At 39.1% G+C, this 20,374-nt stretch overlaps 1 protein-coding gene across 3 annotated transcripts; it reads right to left on the bottom strand.

The window, feature by feature from the left end:
- Positions 1–71: 71 nt before the first annotated feature.
- On the bottom strand, positions 72–20,355 carry LOC135946289 (uncharacterized). Of its 3 annotated transcripts, XM_065494445.1 has the most exons (14): positions 20,243–20,355; positions 16,948–17,003; positions 16,553–16,734; positions 16,301–16,411; positions 15,724–15,785; positions 15,587–15,650; positions 8,395–8,509; positions 6,962–7,197; positions 6,057–6,249; positions 5,278–5,361; positions 5,009–5,192; positions 3,578–3,846; positions 2,901–3,289; positions 72–2,020 (listed from the first exon to the last, which is right to left on the bottom strand). In XM_065494445.1, the coding sequence occupies exons 2-14, from the start codon at positions 16,966–16,968 to the stop codon at positions 1,699–1,701; spliced, it is 2,232 nt and encodes a 743-aa protein (XP_065350517.1). In that variant the 5' UTR covers positions 16,969–17,003; positions 20,243–20,355; the 3' UTR covers positions 72–1,698. The 3 variants fall into 3 exon arrangements, with proteins under 3 accessions (XP_065350517.1, XP_065350519.1, XP_065350518.1); XM_065494447.1 differs by lacking the exons at positions 15,724–15,785; positions 16,948–17,003; positions 20,243–20,355 and having other exon boundaries at positions 16,553–16,683; XM_065494446.1 differs by lacking the exons at positions 15,587–15,650; positions 15,724–15,785; positions 16,301–16,411; ... (1 more) ...; positions 16,948–17,003; positions 20,243–20,355 and adding an exon at positions 11,198–11,463.
- Between the last annotated feature and the right edge of the window lie 19 nt (positions 20,356–20,374).

Genomic DNA, 20,374 nt, shown 5'->3' on the forward strand with positions numbered 1-20,374 from the left:
CGCAAGGACGTGCAGATATAAATATTTTATTCAAGTTGAAAGGAGGAAAATTGAAAAGTAAAAACGAAAGGTATCTTTGTTTATTGATTAATTGTTTATTGAAAATTTGTATATGTTGTGAATACATTAAATTGCGAGTATTTGAAGAGACGAAACAGCGTTATTTTCTCGTGGACATGTACTTCACTTTCACCTGAGATAAACAGAGACTTTCAATTCTATTAGCTACTTATATTTCCTGAAAATTTTATTAATTAGACACGATCATATAGGAAATTAACTGAACAGTTTGTGCAAAATCTACTGATTAAAGTAAACGTATGATTAACATGATTAAAAAACATGATCTAATTGGTCGTTGAAACGGAAACTTGTGAGTAATTGAAGTCAATGTATAGTACTCAAGTGAATAATTGTATCTCTTTTTCGCAGATTGATTTTGTATAAAAAGGGCAAGCTATTTCTACAATATGAAAATATGGGATTCATCATTCTTGCCTATGAGTTAAATGCTCATGAGATCACTAAGTCAACATTTGTTCCTACATTTGTTTGATACAGAGTATACTAATAATTTAATTATATGTACATTGATGCAGGATAAATATTTTTATGCATTTTTAAACTTACAGTTGATAATCTCGATCGCTATAAGATTTTCAGGCTACGTTGCATAAGTAGAAGTTGTTATAGTTTAATATCACATTTTTGAAGGTGATGAGAAACAATTTTAACAGGAATTTTCAAACGGTCAGTTTCCATAAAACCCATGCTCTCAACTCCCCTGACTCGTTTTCTAGATTGAATACAAAATTGATCCTTTGAGTTGTGTTTTACTTTCACTCAATCTGAATTATATAACATTATTTTCGGTATTAGCAATTTATTTTCGCGCAATTGTTAGTGTCTGAAGCTTGAAGCCTCTGTCCATTTTTTATATTTTCACTCTGGATTCAGATCAATTCACTATACAGTACATTCTAGATGCGGAATAATATCGTCTGATATGCTCAAATTAAAAGTCAATACTGTTGCGTTCGAAAAAAAATCTCTAGGGATGTGCAATGACTTGCGATCATCGTTTTTTTTCTGTGACTAGTTTTTAATGCGTGGACTATCAAATGAGAACGAATGGCGTATTTGCGATATGAAAATTTAATTTCCACTGATCATTAGTGACTTTGAAAGGGGGTTTGCCTAAAAACGTCGAATTTACCTTCAGGATATTGCTCCTGCAACACTCATTTTTATTTTGTTTTTATGAACTAACCCCTTTTCAACATAACATTAAAAAGAAGTCTGACAAATTGTTGTATTTGTTGTAATAATTATTTGTTCCTAAATTTATTTTCTACAAAAAAATCTATTGTTGCGAATTACTCAAAATATCGTGATTTTTTTCTCTGCTCGTAAAATTTTAAATTCTAATTTCATCTTAAATGCAAATTAACCAAAATAAAACCCGATGATATAATTAAAAATCAAACTAAATGGGGACGCTCTCGGCCATTGGGGATGTCAAACATTTTACAGTTTACGCAAATATCGGATTAAGTACGCCGTTAACCCTTTCCAGTTTCACCAAAGATGCATTTATTCAAATTAGTGTTCGCAAATTTCGGTATAGTCTTTTTTAAAAAACTAACGCGACGAAAAATTCGATAATTTCTCCAGCGGCGGTGGCTGCGGCAGCGATCGTCAGTAGATGCAGTCGGAAGAGTCGTCGTCGGCCACCCTGATGATGGGGATGTCTTTGAGGTCGGCGAGCTTGGCGTCGGCAGAGAGAGCGTCGCCGTCGACGCTGAACGGCGGCGACACGCGTCGGTGCCGCTTCAGGTAGTGCAACTCGAAGTCGCTGGAGCGGTGCTGGTGCAGACGTCGCGACAGACGGTGCTTGTTGGCGGCACACTCGGCCTCGTACGTGGGGTCACACCGGCTGAACTCGCGGAACAGGGCGTCCGACTTTTCGTCCACGCTGTAGTCGCGCGTCTGCAGTGACGAGTACACATACTTGTTGTGCCTGCAAAATTAAAAATGAAAGAATCTTTCAGATTAAAACAATTTCGTGGACTGTGAAATTTTAACTGTGATCTAGATTTCATTTTGTAGACTTGAGAAACTCAGATTTGGTGTCACATTAAGAAAATTATGTCTGGTACACAAGATATTATTAAATCCCACGAAGTCAACTATTCAAAATTAAAATATCACATTTTCCTGTTTCAATATTTTACATATTTCATCTTCATAACCAATCAGTTATTTGAAAATATTCGCACTACAGCAGTATATTTTATAAATTTTGAAGTTTATCAAGATTAAACTTCTAGATAGCAAATTCATGCCGATATCTAGATTTTGACCTTCAGGTTCACGTCAGGGTTAGGACCTGAGAGTTGAACCTGGCTTTTTATTGGAAGAGCGTAAGTGCCTGCTGAGTAGTTAGAACATAAAAAATTGAATTTTTCTACGAGAAAATTTTCAGTTCAAAGGCAAATCAGGGTTGATCAGCTTCAAGCCAGAAATCAAACTTCAAACCTTAAGTAAGGAGGTACTATAATGTATAAAAATTGGTGAACTCAAGCAGAATTGCTAAAAGAATCTAAAAAAAATTTCCAAATGCTTTCAATAACTCGTGGAAATAGCTCTGGTCAACTCTTTTTCAATAAATGCTGTCAAGAGGTCTCAGCCGCGAGATCAAAGGCGGCGGCTGGCCATTTTCACCAGCGGCCGGTGTCTGACAATATTTTAAACGTGGAGTTTGATAGTGTTTAACGGCCGGAGGCGCATCGCAGCGCGGCTGGTTGAGACTTCTATACTGTCTAAAATTCAGTCCTATACCAATCATTTTTTTTTTGTAGATGGATGCCATTAGTTTACCAGTTTTGATAAAGACTCACCTGAGGTACCTGGGCATGAGCACCGTTTTGCTCCTCTTGGGCACGATGGTCGCGGTGGTGACGGAAGAGGGCGAGTCCCCACCGGATCGCGAGTCCGTCTCGAGCTCGTTGACCGACTCGAAGTATAGCGAGTCGGGCGTGCGGCGGCCGGTGGCGCCACCGTGGAAGTCGCGGCGCCGTTTGGCCGCTTGCTCCTCCGCTTCAGTCTTGGCCTCGTCCAGGTCGATGCTGTCCTGCTTCTGGCACAGCCGCGGCGCGCAAGTCGTCTCGAAGCTGCGGTAGCCACTGTCAGCGCGAATCTGCTGTAGCTTCCCGTGTCCCGTCGACTGCCCTCCGCCCTCGCCTAGGCTGTCCGTGTTGTCCGTTGTACTCTCGAAGCTCGTTGTCAACTGCGAAAGAGAATATTAGTTAAATATTAATTACAATTCATGCAGGTTTCTTTTAAATTTGTATTTTTAATAAACTAAAAAAAATTTTTGTTAGTTAGATATTTTTGTGCAAAAGTGAACCCAAAAACATTATAAAGAATAGGACTACTTTAAATTTTATATATCCTCCAATGTGAATCTGTTTGTTCAAAACCAATTTTCCGATACCATCATAAATTTATGTGGGCGGTAATTTAAAAAAGGTATCGTTTTCCAGAGTTGAAAGATGAGCAAATTATGCAAACTGACCTGTTCTAGTCTACTGGCGTCTGTTGAGGAGCCTTCAGTGTCGACAGTCTCCACGGAGTCGAAGCTACTGTTTTCGATGACCAGCGGCTGAAAGGTGGCGCCACCTTCCTTGCGCCGCAGCCGCGACGTCAGAACGTTTTTGTAGGTTTGGCGGCGTGACTCGTAGGACGGCAGCTGCAGCAGGTGCGGTGGCCACCGCACCGGCAGATCCTCGTTCAGCAGAGGCTCCGTGTTTGACTCGAACGAAGTCGTGTGACTCGTTGCCGGGTCTGAAATTATGCAATTATTTGTGATCGAGTGTTTTTGTTTAATTATTAGGTAATTTTTAAGAGCAGATTAGTATCTGCATATGAGTTCGTTTTATTTGGATTTCAGAGTAAAGAAATAAATAAAAACGAAAAGATTTCGAGAATAACTAAGTAAGACCCACACTTGTATTCGGTTTGTGGAGCCTAAACCCGTCTAAAACCTCCAAAAGCAGTCTAAATTCATCCAAATTGCTTATGAAAAAAATGAGAAAATTGATCTAAAGTGGCGTTGCATGCAAGATTTCTTACAAATATTCTATTTTTCAAATGATTTTCAATAGAATAAAAAGTACTGATTTTCAAAACTGTTGGTTCTAGAAGTAAAATACTTGTCAAATAAATGTCAAGGTTTAATTATTTATTACTACGTCATTTAAGTCAGTTGCTAACTTCCAAAGAGCGTGGTAAAGTTATGAGTCAAGAAAAATTCCCGGGCGTGGTGCATGTTTTAAACCAAAATACGCCATTAAACCCGTTGGAATTTGACCTCATAGCTTTTTACTGACACAAAAACACCATGTACAATAATGGCAACAAAAAGCCTTTGGATTGGGAAGAAAATCTCTGAAAAAATATTAGCAAAAATAGCCTAAATTGGCTCAAAAACCGCAATAAATATCTCAAAACTATCTTTTTTGTGGCAAAAATATCATTAATTAATTTCACATAAAACTTTTTCATCATTTCCATTTTCAAAGTTGTCAAATTATTTGGAGGGCAAGCTTATCGTTACCTTAAGGTCTAATTATGATGTTACTGATATTTCGACTTCTCATTTTTACTTAATTAAATATGAGTTTTTGGGGGAAAAGGGATGCCTTTTCTTTTAACGTTCACCTATTCAAATTATTTCTGGTCGCACTCGTTTTTATCCTCAATTTTCATTAAAACGCAAACAAATAATTCACAAACACGCTCAAAGCCATAGTGAAATTCAGCCCAGAGTTCTTGATAAATAATGACGAGGAAAAGCTTTTCACCAGCATTGCCAATTAGATAAGATCAAAACAAGCCACAAAAAGCTGTCTGCTTTTCCTGCTCGGGAAAAACGGCGCGGTGGAGTGGGTATGCAACCGGCACGAGGTGTGCGTCGCGCGGGTTGCCTGCGGATCTATTTCGGTACCTGGCGAGAGGTCGGCCGGTGAGTTGAGGATGGGCTCCTTCTCGAGGGGCGTGCTATTCTTGGTGTACTCCTGCTGCGCGTTGACTTTGACCCTCGACAGCTCTTGCGACGGTGGCGAATCGCTGATTTCCTCGTCGTCCTCCTCGAATGTCGCCCGCAGCTCCCACAATTGTTTGTACTGCAGCTGCGCGTGTTGAGGGAAAACGTGTTCATTTTCTTTCTTACGCGTCCGACGCTTTTATGTGACTATCTAAAGAAAAGAAACTCACCCGTAAGTCCTCAAAGTCGGCGGCGGCGTTGTGCTCGAGCATGTCGTCCAGGAAGTAGTCCACCATTCCACTCTGCGCGTTTACCTGCGTCACACATTTACGTTTCTTTTTACATTCGTGGAAAAATCGAAACGCCCGCTTTGTGCACACTCTGCTTGAGATTGTTATTTATGGCTGTGTATACTGAACTGCACTGTTTGCAATTACGTAAGAAAGTGGATGAGGTTGGAAATTTTAGATGTAAAAATAATACTTGCGTTGACAGTTTTTCTTTTTTTGTTTTATAATGAAAATATAAATCATATAAACACATTTTGGCTGATTTAATTTGTGATTTAGATTTTATACTGGCAAACAAATAAGGATTTGGAGGCTCAAAGTGAATTGATTAAGAATTTCCTAATTAAAACTAAGGTGTGATTTTTAAGGTAAAATACTACTGATCTGAGGTCCCCGGGGCCAAAACAGCCACAATATACATTATAAAACCGTATGAAATCACTTTCCTTGCAACCAATCCCCTTTGAACCACCAATTTCTGTTTTTTTGCTTTTAGGACTAGCCACGTTAAGATCTGATTTTTTAAATTTTGTATAAAAATGCTAGTGAAAATTAATTGATTAATTTTACACATCCTTTTAAAAGTTTTTATTCAACAAAAAGCTCTTCAGTTTTTATAAGTCATTAATGACTGGTTGAGCATTGGATTGTGCTTTGAATAAATATTTTTTAATTTTAATTTATAAATTTCAAATTGAGAGATGAGCGAGAGGACAAACCTCCTCGAGGCTGCCAGTGTCATTGTAGCGGACCTTGCCGCCGCCGTCGCTGGACTCGTCACTGAGCTGCTTTTTGGATAGCTCGTCGCGGTAGTGGTAGAGACCCATCTCCAGCGGCGTCCAGTCGGTGCTAGGTGCGCGGTGCGGTGGCGAGCCATCATCCCACTCCATCACCACCTCCAGCGCGCCCTTGCTGCCCGACACAAAGAGAAAGCACACGTAAGAGCAGACTCGCGTCGAGCAGATTGATTTCCATCACAACACCCTTTATGTTTATTTATTGACCTCGCGTGTGACATCTTTTGCGCCTTCACATAGTTATTTTCTCCTCAGACACCGGTCTATTTCGATACCACCACCAAAGATTTAATTTTGTATTACTGTCGCTCGCTTGAAATTATTTCCATGTTTTATTTTTATTATTTCGAGGGGCAGCATACGTGCCGAATAAATAAATCGATTGTGACTTATTTGATTTTAAATTTGAAGGTTGTAATGGAAAGCACGAAAGCGGAAGGGCACAAGAGAATAAGGGATTGATATTTCGCTGTCCGGTGTGTGATGAGGCATTTAGAACAAATTTTGGAGCACAATATCTCAAGTTGTTAGTGGTTTAATTTAAAACGTAATATGTGCATTGGATTCTTCTTGTCAAGCACAATTGAATGAAACCTAAATTTAAGGTCGTCGGTCAAGGTCTTGCGTTTGCAAATCGCAGAATATAAAAATCTCAACAATTTTTCGGGTTTTTATAGTAAACTGCTGATATTAATTTGTGCGCGTTGATTTTGCTCGAAATAAGCCCTAACTGTCCCCTATTTTCTCTTTCCATTCAAATTTTGGTAAACAAAAATGTTGCGCTCATATTCAGTTTAGTTTATTTTAGTTTTAATATAACATTTTACCTGGCTTCCCTGGAAAGTTCCTTGCGGGGCGTGCGCCTGGGCGAGTTGATGGCCGGGGAGACAGCCGCTGCGGCCTCAATGGGGCTGTCAGGGGGCGAGGCGTGCTGCTCGGCCTTGGGCCTGCGGAAGCTGCCGCGCGGGCTGAGCACACTGCTGCAGCTGCCGCTGAGACGCACGCTCACCTTGGGGTGGTAGCACTCGTCCGGCTCACTCTTGTCTACGCTAACCTCCACCTGCTGCAACGCAACGCGCAGACAAACTTGAGCTACCGGCCGACAAATTAAATTCCAAGCCGCCCTCGTCGGCAGTGGCGTCACGTAACACAGCGACGCAAATAAATGTCCGTGCCGGCGGAGGAAAAATTCCACGCACTCGGGCAAAAACAATTTGCCTGCGTGGAATAAATAAAATTGGTCCCCTAGGGAATGGCAAAGTGTGGATAAAAAAACGAAACAAACAATTGCTATTCAACGTTTGGACTCTGATGAGTTATTTTCAAATCGATGACTTGTCAAATGGTCAGTGATGTTATTGATTCATGATTTTAAAAGTTAGTTCCAGGAAATAATTGAATCGAATGACGGAAAACTAATTGAAATGATACGAACATCAACGCTCTCTAATATGCAACGAAAACACTAATTTTACTTGAAGTACCCCCGATGTTTAAAAAAAAATTAATTTTAAACGTTTCTATGAAAATGGTGCAAACTAAAAACGTATCATTTTTCTTCTCTCCCGCAGTTTTTCTAATAAACAAAGGGGTGAAAGAGGAGAAAATGAAGAAAATAGAACGCGCAGCGCGCTCGTTACACGTCTATTTTTAGGCTTCGTGGCGAGAAATTACGATGCAAATGCTCTGAGAGCATGGGCAACACACCACACGTACACTCGCACGAAAGCACCCCTCCCACCCCCGCGGACCTAATAAATTCGACAGCAAATCGAAGCGCGCCAGTGAACTCTGTGCCAGGCTGGCCCGAAAAACTGCAGGAATAAATCAATCTTTTTCTACGCACTAAATATTTATATTATTTTTAAGAGAATTTGAGGACAAAATTTTACTAAATTCTCGGGAGGAAGAATGCGATAACCATTCAGTGGAAATTTCAATACTAATCTTCCAACCTACAAGCGTTAAAAACGGAAAAATCTTTATTAATATTCCCTGTATATTTCCCTCACTTCAAACATCTTAACGAATTATTTTTTCGCGACATCATGAAAACAAAAAGCATCACTGCGTTTAGGAGGTTAGCGATTTTGTTGGGGAAAACAAATGGAAAAAATTTACTGATAGGCAGTACCAGCTAAGATTAATCTCCGTTATTTTCATTTTTCTTAAAGAAATGTTGATGTAGGGTTGGATACATTTTCGTTGGGCGAGTTGACCGATTTTCAGCCTAGCCTGTAGGGCATGTGGGGCTACTCACCTCAGAGGCGTTCAATTCGGCGGTGCTTTGGCGGGCGAAGAACGGCGACACCACTGCCTTTATCGACAATTGACGTTGCAGCACCACGCTCCGACTATTGTCCTCGCTTGCAGCACTATCAACACACATTTCCAAAATTAAAATATCAATAGACTACATGTAGGTGATGCTCCCAGTTTGTTTTTGAGAGGAGTTGTAATTTTTTAACCACGATTTAAAACGCAATTTTACTATCCGTTCCAATGGAATATCTTAATTTTTTAACATACAAAATTTGTATTGAAGAACAGCTTTCTTCTAGAAAGGTTCATTTTCTTCTATGCTATTCGAAGGTAAAGAGTGTTGAGAACTGTTGACATTTTTAGCACTTTTGTATAACACTCAAATTTTCTTGGGGGGAAGTTTTTTGCTTTGTTCCTGCTTTGTTTGTGTTTTGTAAGATTCAAAACAATCCAGGCCAAAAATAGCTTTTTTGCGAGGGTTGAAGAGGTGCTGAGTTATAATGAAGGGCGGCCTTTTTATAACTTGAACCCTTACGCGTGCACGCGCCACACAGCAAGCACAGATTTAACAGTCCTTCAACGTACAGGCTGGTCTACTTATCAAGTCACGAATAAGTGGGTATAAACTATAGCTTGCGATAAATACAGATCTCTCTAGAAATACCTTTAAACTGTCTAAAAATATAGGACATAAAAGGAGGGATCGGAACGCGTCCAGATTCTCGAATGCTTTTTGCTCTAATGGGAACTAAAATTGAAATCAATACCTACTCTCGATAAATAAAATTATAAATTATGTAAGAGGGACAGTTCTAGGTAGAAACTTACGGGCCCTACTGTATTTTTTGCTAAAAAAAACTCATCAACGAGAAAAACTGAAGCTTTTTGTTCTCTATTTAATGCTCAACTTGCCCACCCACGCACCGAGTAAACAGAATCATTAAAAGCGCGTGTTTCCATTGGCTGCTACCCGTTTCCCTGTTATGAAAAGCTGTTGCAGCGTTCCACTGGAAAGGTATGCGTGTTGAAAGAGTCTAACGATTACCCAACGTTGACTTTTAAAAGCAGGTGCATCTCAAATTATAAGTATTTTAATTGGTACGGTACTTTTAAAAGATTTTTTCAAAAATGTAAAATTTTCAAGTCCCGTTTGAAGCCCATGACTATTTTTAGGAATAGTTGCAACGAAAATCATAAACCAGATTTGGAATTGATTATTTACCCTTTTTAAATCATAAAAAAATGCATACGGCAAAAGGTTAAGACAAAACAAAATTATATCATCAAATTATTTAATAAGCGGAAAAATATTCCTTATACGTTTGTAAAGAAAAGTCAGACCACCATATTTGTTTACTGTAGCGTTTACGATTCTCGCACTTATTCCGCAGAGGAGTAACGTTCCCAGCACTGCAGGGTCGCTCTCTGAGAATGGAAAAATAAAGAAAAAGAAAGAGTCAAGGCCGACTCGTGTGGCACAATTTTTCACTGTCGCCCCTTCACCTTTTTGTCTCGCTCACGGTTCTTGACCATTGTGCCGCGCGAATTCGTGTTCTATCGCTTTGTTTTACAATATACGTGAGTTTATACATGCATCATGCAGACCAGGTGGCAATTAGAATGCTTATAAGACAAGAATAGAAAAGGAGCACGTGTCGAGGAGGACTTTCACTTATTGCCACCCTAAATTTAGACTTCGTATGCATCTTTTGGTTTCGAAATGAAACTTTTATGGAGTGACTGCATAGCTTAATAGGATCAAAGACTGTTTAGAAAATTTATAGTCTACAAATTATATTTTACAACCCAAATATTTATTGGTGAGATTCATAATGATCATCTATTTTTGTATTAATCGTATCAACAAATACAATGGTATAAGCATCAAGAAAAAATTGATTTGAAACCTAAGTTTCATACATATCAATTTGGAAACCGGAGCAGTTAAAAATTTTGAAGCCACACAATCTTTTTTAACTCCCAGAACAAACTGGATGAAAAATGATTAATTACTTAAATTCATTGAAAACCATAACCTTTATTGTAGAATTTTTAAAAATCCTGTAAGCACCGATAATGATTCACGTTTTAAGGGTGTTTATTCGACTTTAAAGATGCTGATTCGCAATAAACTCACTTTGAATCTAAATATGTGTTTTGGCTCTAAGGATGGTTTGCAGACCGTTCAAGTGGGGCTCAAAAGCTTTAAAATTACGTGGTACAGGTTTATATTTCATCAAATGCCCAGAATACAAATATATGATAATTTCAAATTCATAGCCTCTTTTCCTGATTCCCCTTGAAAATTTTAATCTCAATATTAAATATGCCCCTTGAAAATTTTCAAGGGAGTGTAGTGGTATTATGGTGTTTAAAAATGTAGATAATCGAATCAAAAATATTCCGAAGATACAAATAAATTTTTTACCTATTCATAAGTAGTTAAAATCCTTAAAAAAGTCAGAATATCCTCAAAATATTTAATTTATATGGCAAAAACAACGCGTGTATTTATTCATGTTTATAAAAGTTTTGAAGCTCAACGGAAATTTTCAATATCGCAAATAGTGAATTTTGTAAAGCATCTTCATTATTTATTTTTTACCAGATATTTTAACCTAGTCTCAGAAGCATGAGTATATATTCTTTATTGTTTTAAACTTGTTTTTTTTTATATCCGAATCACACAAAAATAATGTGGAATAAAATAGCTGAGTCGGAAAATTGCTCCTGATCTTTCCAAAAAAATTGGAAAAAATCCATTCGAGTGGACACGTGCGGATGCTGGACCGTTTTCTCACCCGGCGAAGGAGGGTTGCTGCTTGGGCGCGGACGGGTGGACGACGTGGCTCCAGCCTTGCCACGCTTTCCACGCCTCGTGCACGCCGAAGCAGCTCTTGAGGTTGCACTGCACCGCCTGGCAGCAGAACCACATCGCGTAGGTCGGTCGGCTCGTCCGGCCCCGGAGGTCAGCAGCAGCAGCACCGGCCGGACGCCATTCAGACGCAGCACTGAATGGAGCCGGAGCCGCCGCCGCTGTGCTCTAGTGGCTTTGCTGCTGCCACTGCGCCTCTGTCGTAGTCTTTGACGTCATCGCCGCACAATCGATGCCGTTGCTGCGCTTGTCTGTGAATGCACACGCGCCCCCGCCTGCCCGACCCCCGCGCAATGTTTTTTCTGCACCCTGTGTCGCCCACGTTTCGCCCTTGCCCACATTTCTAATTATTAGGCCACTCGTGCTTTTTACTCCACTTTTGATCGCGTCACGGCGCAACACGATTCGTGAAATTTACGGTGCGGAACGAAATTGTACACATTGTGACTTACAACCTGCTCTTGAGTGATACATTTTCTAGACTTCAGAACCGTGACAAACGATAATTTCTATGAATTATACCACGAAGCCATTTTTGCGATCAATGCGGATAGATTTTGCACTTCGGTCTGCTGTAAAATGGCCCGTGTAAACAGGATGTAATCTGATTTAAAAGAATGTAAAACAATTTTCAACGTGAACTGCCGTGGATGCAGGTTTTAAATTTAGATTGGATATTCGGGAAATTATTGTATTACCAAAGCAATCACCTACAACATAATTTTCTTTTTTGCTGATGTAATTTTTTGTATTGCAATTCTTAAATGTTTACCGCCATTTTTTGATTGGGCTTTCAAGTGGATTGATGATGGGCCAAAGTGGAAAGTAAATTTACATCGCTAGAAAGTAGTAGTGTCATAATTGTTGGAACAATAAGCAATAATCAAATACTAGTGAGGCCAAGCCATTAGATCAAATTTTGTCAATTTTCTACGCTTTTGACCTTTTATGTACAACAGTTTTTTTATTCTTCTCGACGAATTTTATCTAACAGACAATGCCTTGTGATGGGGAAACTTTTTACGAAATAAAATAAGAATTAATGTAGGGTGGCAAGTGCTTCCCATGGTTGAGAAGTGGTTTAAGTGCTGGCAATTAGGAATATTTCATTTCACTATTTAATGTTGCTCTCATGAGTATGCGCTATGGATGCAATCATTAATAACTGGCAATGTCGACAGTCTGGAACAACCTCAGACGTATTTCGCTGTTGTAGACGACATTAATAATATTTTTGAAAGATTTTGTATACGGATTTCACGAGACAACAAAATGATATCAAGAAATGCATAACATGACACAATCTTACTCCTGGAAGCTGGAAAGGGACTCAATGATTTCGATTGCAATCCACTTCTAGTACTAAAAATGGATTTGGTGAAGATCTTATTAGTTTCTTGTTTTAAATTTCAAACTTTTTATTTTTTGGGTATTTTCCTTAACCTGTTCAGGCAAATTCCAATGACCGTTTTGCGATTTCCGATTATCATTTGGTGAACTTCAGATATCATTCGGACAATATCCTTTGGGGGGGGGGGGGGTCCTGTATAGTGCATTTGGGTTCACAAGAAAGGATGACAAGAAAGATCAACTATACAAAAGCATAATCAAGTCGAGAAAAACTGTCGAAAAAATTGACGAAATCTGGATATTGATTGTTCCTAATGATCTAATTACAAAAATACCACAAAGCGTACCACAAAATGATCTTTTAAAAGTATCACTTGCTACGACTGATAACACTGTGTGATGTGATCTGTACATTGCCTAAAATTATTATTCCCTAAAATTGAAGAGTAATATTTTGAATTGACAAAATTTTTACTTATTTGATTTCAAAAAAGTATCTGTCTCTTAGGAAGCGTTTGACGTCATTTTTAACGACTATCCAACATCATAAATTAACATTGATAGATTAGTCATGCAGGTCATGCTGTATTACTCATCGATCAATTGAAAAGAGGAAATTTCCAAATTCGACTGGGAGCGTGGCGCAGAGGGTGCGAAATTTGCAGTTGCGTGGCCCGGCCAGATTTTGCGCAGCGTTTTCCGAAAGCGCCGAGTGATGACGTCAGCGGCGCGTCAGCAGTGTCGGGGTGGCCGGGGCCGCGCCGCGCTGCGTAATTGTTGGGCAAGCCGTGTACCGCATTCGCCCTCCGACGCCCTCGTCCCTCGCCCGGTCGCGTGACTTGCTCGCTCTCAGACTCGATTCACAAATCGCTGGCTGGTTGCCTGCCTGCTCTTCCGCACGTTTCCAATCGATTTTGTCGCTCAATTAATTTTTGTTTAAAATTCAAAGCCATATTCCACTCATTTCACCAAACCAACAAGTAGTTTGAATATTCTGCTGAGACGGAGGAAGAGAAAACTCCAAAGATCTCTCAGCATTCCATAGTCTGTTGGGTATATTTTTTTATCGAAATTTGTTACACCTAAATTTCAATTGCGGGTATAATTTGAAAATCAGAGATGTGCAAAATCCAAAAATTATATTCAGGTCTCAGCCGCGCAATTTTTAGGTACGGTTGACAATTTTTAAAAGCGAAGATTGATTGTGCTTAACTATACCTGAAGGGCCAGAGACCAATTTTTATCTGACTCTATACACTTTTTTCTATTTTTTCCCTGAATTTGACTGGTGGCTGGCGTGGGTGGCAGTTTGGCCAAATTCACAGAGGCTGGCTTGTGACCACTTGACCCAAAATTAGCCGGCTGGCTGAGAACTCAACAAAATTTTTCAATTTTCCTGCAGGTTATGGCACCTACCTCGCATTGTTTTAATTTATTGGGGATCACACACATTTTGAATGTCTCAATATTTTAAAATTCCCTCGATTAAACTACAGTCCAAAACAAAAAATTCATATCAATCAAATTTGTCAAAAAAACATGGAAACGTATGGAACGTATCAGAATTTCTGTTAAAATTGGTAGGATATGATCTGACAGTCGTCTGTGACTTGGTAGGAATTTTAGACACGATGCAAAAATATTTTGCATCGTGTCATAAAAGTTGGGTCTAAAGGTTTAAAATTGATTTCTTTATAATTTGATTATATAACAAAAAGTTCATGTATAGACATAATCGTCTCAATATCAATTCCACTTCTATTTTTAAATTTTATATATCTAAAAAGGTAATTGACTGATAAAGTATTCCTTATTTACCCTGATCTAACAATAAAATTCACAAACAGATCAGCGAACATAATTTTCAACGACTGTGCGTGTTGGACGGCAATAATCGTTGCTATTGTTGTCGCGACAACCTAAGTCTATGTAATTTTGATTAATTGACCTTCACTACCTTCCGACTGGTTAATTGAGCCATTTGGGCTGTTAATACCAACCGCTTCAGTGATGAATATCAATATTTTAGCCCTGAAATAAGCTTCACTTTTTCCTCTATTTGAGCCAGAAATATAAATTCATCTCCTCTGAGAGAATTTTATTGTGAGTAAACGCAGAGCGAGATGCCTATCCAGTGTCTTATTCTCAGTCGTAAAATTATAGAATTGGATGGCTCCGCTGTTTTTGCGCAGTTTCCAATGCTGCAACCCTCACGACATTGCGCGTTTAGTTATCAAAGGAAATCAACACTGCCGTTGAGCATTGCAGTGTAATTTTTTCGTACTATATTAGTACTCCCAGTGGGAATGTGCACAACGCGGAAACGGGAAATTGACCACTTTAGAAGCATAAAAATAGGCATTAATATTACAAGGATATATTTTCCATGCTTTTCTTTTCCTTCTTACTGCTATGCGTCCTTGGTAATGTTTATATTCATAAAATTTAATCAATAAAATATTGACGGTTTAAGAGCTTCATTAACAATTTCAAAGGAATTGAATTTGCGCAACTTCATATTTTCTTAACGATAATATTAGTTATCTCTCCCGTAATTTAATCAAAAATTTAATTTGAATGCAACACCATCCTTTTTACGCAATTAAAATTATTCCCTCGAAAGTACTAATTTCCTTATTTTACATTTTTTCAAATAGAATTACAACTCATTTTGTTTTTATTATTTTTGTGTCAAATATTTGCAATTCCAAATTGCCTTGTAAAAATTTTATGGCATCAAACAATGCAACCTGCAGCAAAAACGTGCTTAGCGGCACAGTATAACTTATCTCAGAAAGGCGTTATATAATTATATTTAAAGAGCTACTCATTTTTTGCTCTTCTTTTACTTTTAAGGTATGGACCTAAGAGTGATTATTTTCCCCCAAAGTGATATTCCTCTGAACAATTACATTTGCTTGTCTACGTTGTGTTAGATAAATAAAAAAGCGTGATTTTGACTCACCGCATGATTTGAGTGCTTTGCTTTGCCCTGCAGTCGCCGGAGTCCATCTTGTTCTCCGTGGTGCCTGCAAAGGAAAAGAGATTGTCAGTTTGCAAAGCACACAGCCGAGCAGACTTTTATAAACGTATGTTGAATACCTGGAAAGGAATAATGGGAGCGTGTGGAACCTCGTCTACCATCTCCTATTCTACAGCTATACCTACAACAAAAAACAGCGAGCCGCGTGCAAAAATCTGCAGACATTCATTTCTATGTTATTAGAAGCATTAGAAGTAAAGTATCTTCTGCTTGACAATAAATTTGGTACGGCTACTGATTAATCCGCTTTTTCAATCACAAAACTTTAAAGGCCACCTACTAGCTGATTAACTAAATTTAATTTTTCAATGTGCAAAAAATAAAAAGTAAAAAAATAACGAAAAAGCATGTTTTAATACTTATTTCTAGTTTTCTCTTTTGATTGGACGAATCGAGAGCGGCAAAGCGAGCCAAATGATCGAGGCCCAACCCCCCAATCTTTGTCTGTAGACTGTGGTTGATCATTCCAGGAAACAAAAAATAAAAATAAGAATGAAAATGGCGCATCAAAACCTTTGTTTGGCACTTCATGATTATAACACATTTGACAATATCCCAGAGGACAAACTGAAAAGCACATTGTACACAATTGAGAGAGTGCAATGCGGATTTCCTCACGCACGATCCAACCCTCACCTCGTTGCTCTCGAGGGGAATTCTTCATCGATGGCTACACCATCCAACGATTTCCTGCTGTTGGAGCTGCTGACGCTCTGAACGCGGCCTTCCCGGCTGCTTTGAGTATTTCTAAGGAAAAAAAATCGGAATCAGGAACTCAATAATTTTATTATTTCTATTTTAAACCCAATATTTACTTACATTAGTTAAGGAAATTAAATTTGCAATTAATAGACAAAGGAATAATTTTTAGTAATTAAAAATGATTACTTGACGGCCGGAGGGTCTTGATTGCTTTGTCTGCAGCAGTGCAGTATAAAAATAACGAGCAGGACTACAAGCACGGTTGATATGACACCTGCAGCTACGAGGAATACTATTTGGTCGCTGAAGTCTTCAGACGACGTCTTGAGCGGCGTCGTCGTGAATGGCAGTCTTGTCGTTGACACAATCTGCGGGCAGACCAAAATTCATTCATCCCACTACCTCTCCAAGAAAACACGAAGGGCTTTTACTGATATTGCTTCTGCCGACCATCTCAACTTGAGAAGCAGAAAAAAACAAGTTTGAGTAGGGAAAGCTCCCAGTTGATCAGGTCTTTTCAAAAGGCTATATCGAGGTTTTGCTTCTGGATTAGAGATGAGCATACTGGTTTATATACTCACAAGTCTTGGAGGGCCGCCCATCTTATATTTTTGAGCTTTACTTTGCCAGAAGAAGCCTGTGGGCAAAATATTATTTATTAATCAGAGCTATTTTTAGAGAACCATTCACAGCAAATAATGGATGGTGGTTCAAACTTTTGGGTTGTGGACTTGAGAACTTTCGAGTGTCAGAGGTTCCAAATTAGCCCAAATCATCTACTTCCAAGAGTTTTAAGCCTAACTTTTTAAGTCAGCATTCATTAATTCAAAAATTTTCTTTGAAACAACATGTTTTCAGCCCACGAAACTACAAATTTTTGAAAGGAAATTTATTCAGAGGAATGGATAAACAAATATCTCAATTGGTTTCAAACCACCTTGTTGGCGCAAACCTGTTTTAAATTTCCTACCCTGCGCGTCTTTGGATATTTTATAAACACGAAGTTCCTCGTTCTTGATAAGACTTACAGGGCTAAAAAATGTTTAGAAGCCTGTCTAGCAAATAATCGAGAAGGTAAAAAATCTAGGAATTTTAATGTTCGATTTCAAAAAGAAACAAATGTAAAAATAGAAATATTTGAATATGGAATTTTCAGAAAAAAGCTGACCTCAAGATCTGTACTACTATGTTCTTAAATTTAACGCTTGCGACTTGCTATTTTAATAAAATATTAAGTCCTACCTCAACAATTTATCAGGTTTCATTTCCGAATTCAATCAGCTATTGTCAGCACAAAACAATAGCCTTCTCTTTCATAATTATAAAGATCTCTATAGAAGTCAGTCTACAAATGAGAATTTTTTTCTTGTCCAAAGCTCATAGCCGCGGCTTTTACACTTGTAGTGCTGAGAGCTTTGCAGCTCAGCTCAAAGTACATCATGTCGGCGGCGGCTAAGCTTTCAAATTCGGACTGCATCGTCGCCAATGCGGGGACAAAGGGTGTTTTGCCGACTTAACGAGCCATGGAGTGGTGAGGCCTAGCTTTGATGGCCCTTTGGGCATAATCGCGTTACGCTCACCACTGCGCCGAGTGTCAATAATTAATCGGCGCGAGTGAATGGAGCGAGTGGCGCGCAAAAGGCTGCGCTGGCTGATTCGCCCTTTGACCTGAGCAGCAGCACTTGCCTGCCCGCGAGATCAATGTGCATGCAGCAAGCAGACAGCGAGAGCGAGCGTTTGTATGTGCGCCGGCCCAAGCACACGGCCCGCTGCTCATACATATTTTATGCGTGTATTTCATCCGCCTTTTTCCGCTCTCCTGAAACACATTCACGACCGAGACAACGCACGGCGGCACTCAGCCAAATTTGCATTGTTTTGCATTTTCAATTTCAGCAGACCTGTTATCAGAATGTCGAGCGTTCGTAGTTCACTTTCAATTTGAATAATATCAGATTTCTTCCGAGACTTTTTTTAAAATTTAAGTTAAACAGATGTGCCTGATATATGAACCTTGTCAAGATAAAAATAAATTAATTAAGAATTTCCTAAATAAAAATTAGAACTTGTATTAATCAACACACACTGCTTCTACAATCTACTTGTGAAACGGCTAAAAATAAAGACTCCATTATTTTAATTGGGCTTAAGAATTTGTTGTGTGCCGCATGGAGAGTGAGTGTTGGGGTTTTCCCAAGATTTCACCACCTACTCTCTTTTTAATTGTGCTTTGGAATATTATGTCGTGTTTTTGGACCAAAATAAGTCAAGTTTTTTCGTCTCAAATTGTTCTTATCAGAGATGAAAAGATAATTAATTTTTGGAGCTGATTAATGTTCCTGAATGCGAAAATTAAGCCAACATAAATGCATTTATGTTCTAATCTTTGTTAGATTTAACTTAAGTTTTGAGTTTTTAGAGTTGCTCGCACCTTACTGAAAAACATCTAGAGCTAAGAAGAACGTGATTTTCTGTTGATTTGATTTAAAAAATAAATTTATACATCTAAACATGACAGCTCTAAAAGGGGGCCACTTTTCCGTCAGTGAAATTTTTTTCCGTGCCAGTCAGTTTTGTGTCCACGTCGCGGCGAAATTGGGCCGCGCGAACAATAAAAATGCAAATGGACACCGTTATTGGCGGACGCAAACGACCCGGCCGCTTTAATGACGCACGCGCCTCCATATCACATCATTTTTGCAATCAGCGACCACTATTTACTTGCAGCAAGTAGAAACTAAAACAATGATGAAATACACACATATAGGATCAATCTTTAAATTGAAGAAACTGAATGGCTCGACCCTGTGTGGAAAGTTTTAGTTGGATGGTCACCTTAGTAAAAATTATAAGAGGAAAATCTAATGACACGCTCTCGCGCTTTACAGCAGCTATTTCCGTCCCGCAGGTCTCATCAACAGTACTTAGCCTCCACAACAATATTGATTTTTCCTCAAATAATATTCATTGAGCTGAACGCCCAAATTTAATTTTCCACACAGGTTAGAGCCTTTCAGTTTCTTCAATTCAAAGTAGAGACTATAAAGTAAACTCTCTCTTTGCATTGGAAAGTGAATGAATTTCATGTCGCAGAGATGGCTGGCTTACGAGACACTTTTTTGCCAATTCAAATCAATATCATAACTCAAATCAGCCTCGTCAATTAATTTGTTACTTATTATAACAATTCCCAGTGCTTGTTAAAATTGGAAATTATATTGGAATTGAATCAGCTCGTTACTGGATGCGTTGACCTGAATAAAGAGGAAAATACTGGATTTAATATGTTCACTTACATGACCTCACCTCATTAATATGGGCTATTTTAAAACATGACCTATCATCTTGTTGGACCTGGAATAATTTAAAATAACTTAGCCAGCCAACCATCACCTGTCCAAAATGGTCCTTTTTTATATTTTATGCGCTGGGACTCGCAAATAATCTAAAAATATAAACTATGGAATTTCTATGAAATTCAGATAAAAAAATAAATTATCACCATCTAATTGAGACAATGAATTAGCAGAAAACGTAGAGGAAAACACGATGCCAACCTTTCTGTTACAAACTGATGACGACTGTTACGCAAACACTTTTACCTTTCAAATGCATGCTGCATAAAATCAACTCAATCGAATCAAGATCAAACAACTTGAGACGAAGAAAGAAATCGAAACCGCGTGCAACCAACGGATTAAATAGGGTGAAGGAAACAAAGATCGGGCCCAATAAGGTCAAGGGTGGTCGGTCGGTCGGCGGGGTGCGAGCAACAAGTCGCGTCGCGCCCCCTCCCTGCCGTCCTTTCCGCCCCACGGCGTCCGGCCTGTCCCTTCAGATGTCCGAGGGACCATGTTGTTGGCGTGCTTGTCTCACCTGCGGAAGAGGCTCGCGTCCGACGGCCGCATTCGAATTCGGCTGCGTTTGTCTCGGTCGGCGGACGGCAGCATCAATAGGCAGCACCACCTTCGCCTCACCATGCCGGCTGCACTGGCAGCACACACATGC

The sequence above is a fragment of the Cloeon dipterum genome, chromosome X (genome assembly GCF_949628265.1).
Source record: "Cloeon dipterum chromosome X, ieCloDipt1.1, whole genome shotgun sequence".
NCBI classification, from domain to species: Eukaryota; Metazoa; Arthropoda; class Insecta; order Ephemeroptera; family Baetidae; genus Cloeon; species Cloeon dipterum.

What these genes read in the sequence shown, in the direction of transcription:
- LOC135946289 (XM_065494445.1), bottom strand. Translation starts at nt 16,968, where the DNA reads ATGGGCGGCCCTCCAAGACTT. An exon ending in TGGGCGGCCCTCCAAGACTT is followed by an intron (nt 16,735 to 16,947) that starts GTGAGTATATAA and finishes GTCTGCCCGCAG; the next exon opens with ATTGTGTCAACGACAAGACT. An exon ending in ACCGGCCGACCTCTCGCCAG is followed by an intron (nt 3,847 to 5,008) that starts GTACCGAAATAG and finishes GCATAATTTCAG; the next exon opens with ACCCGGCAACGAGTCACACG.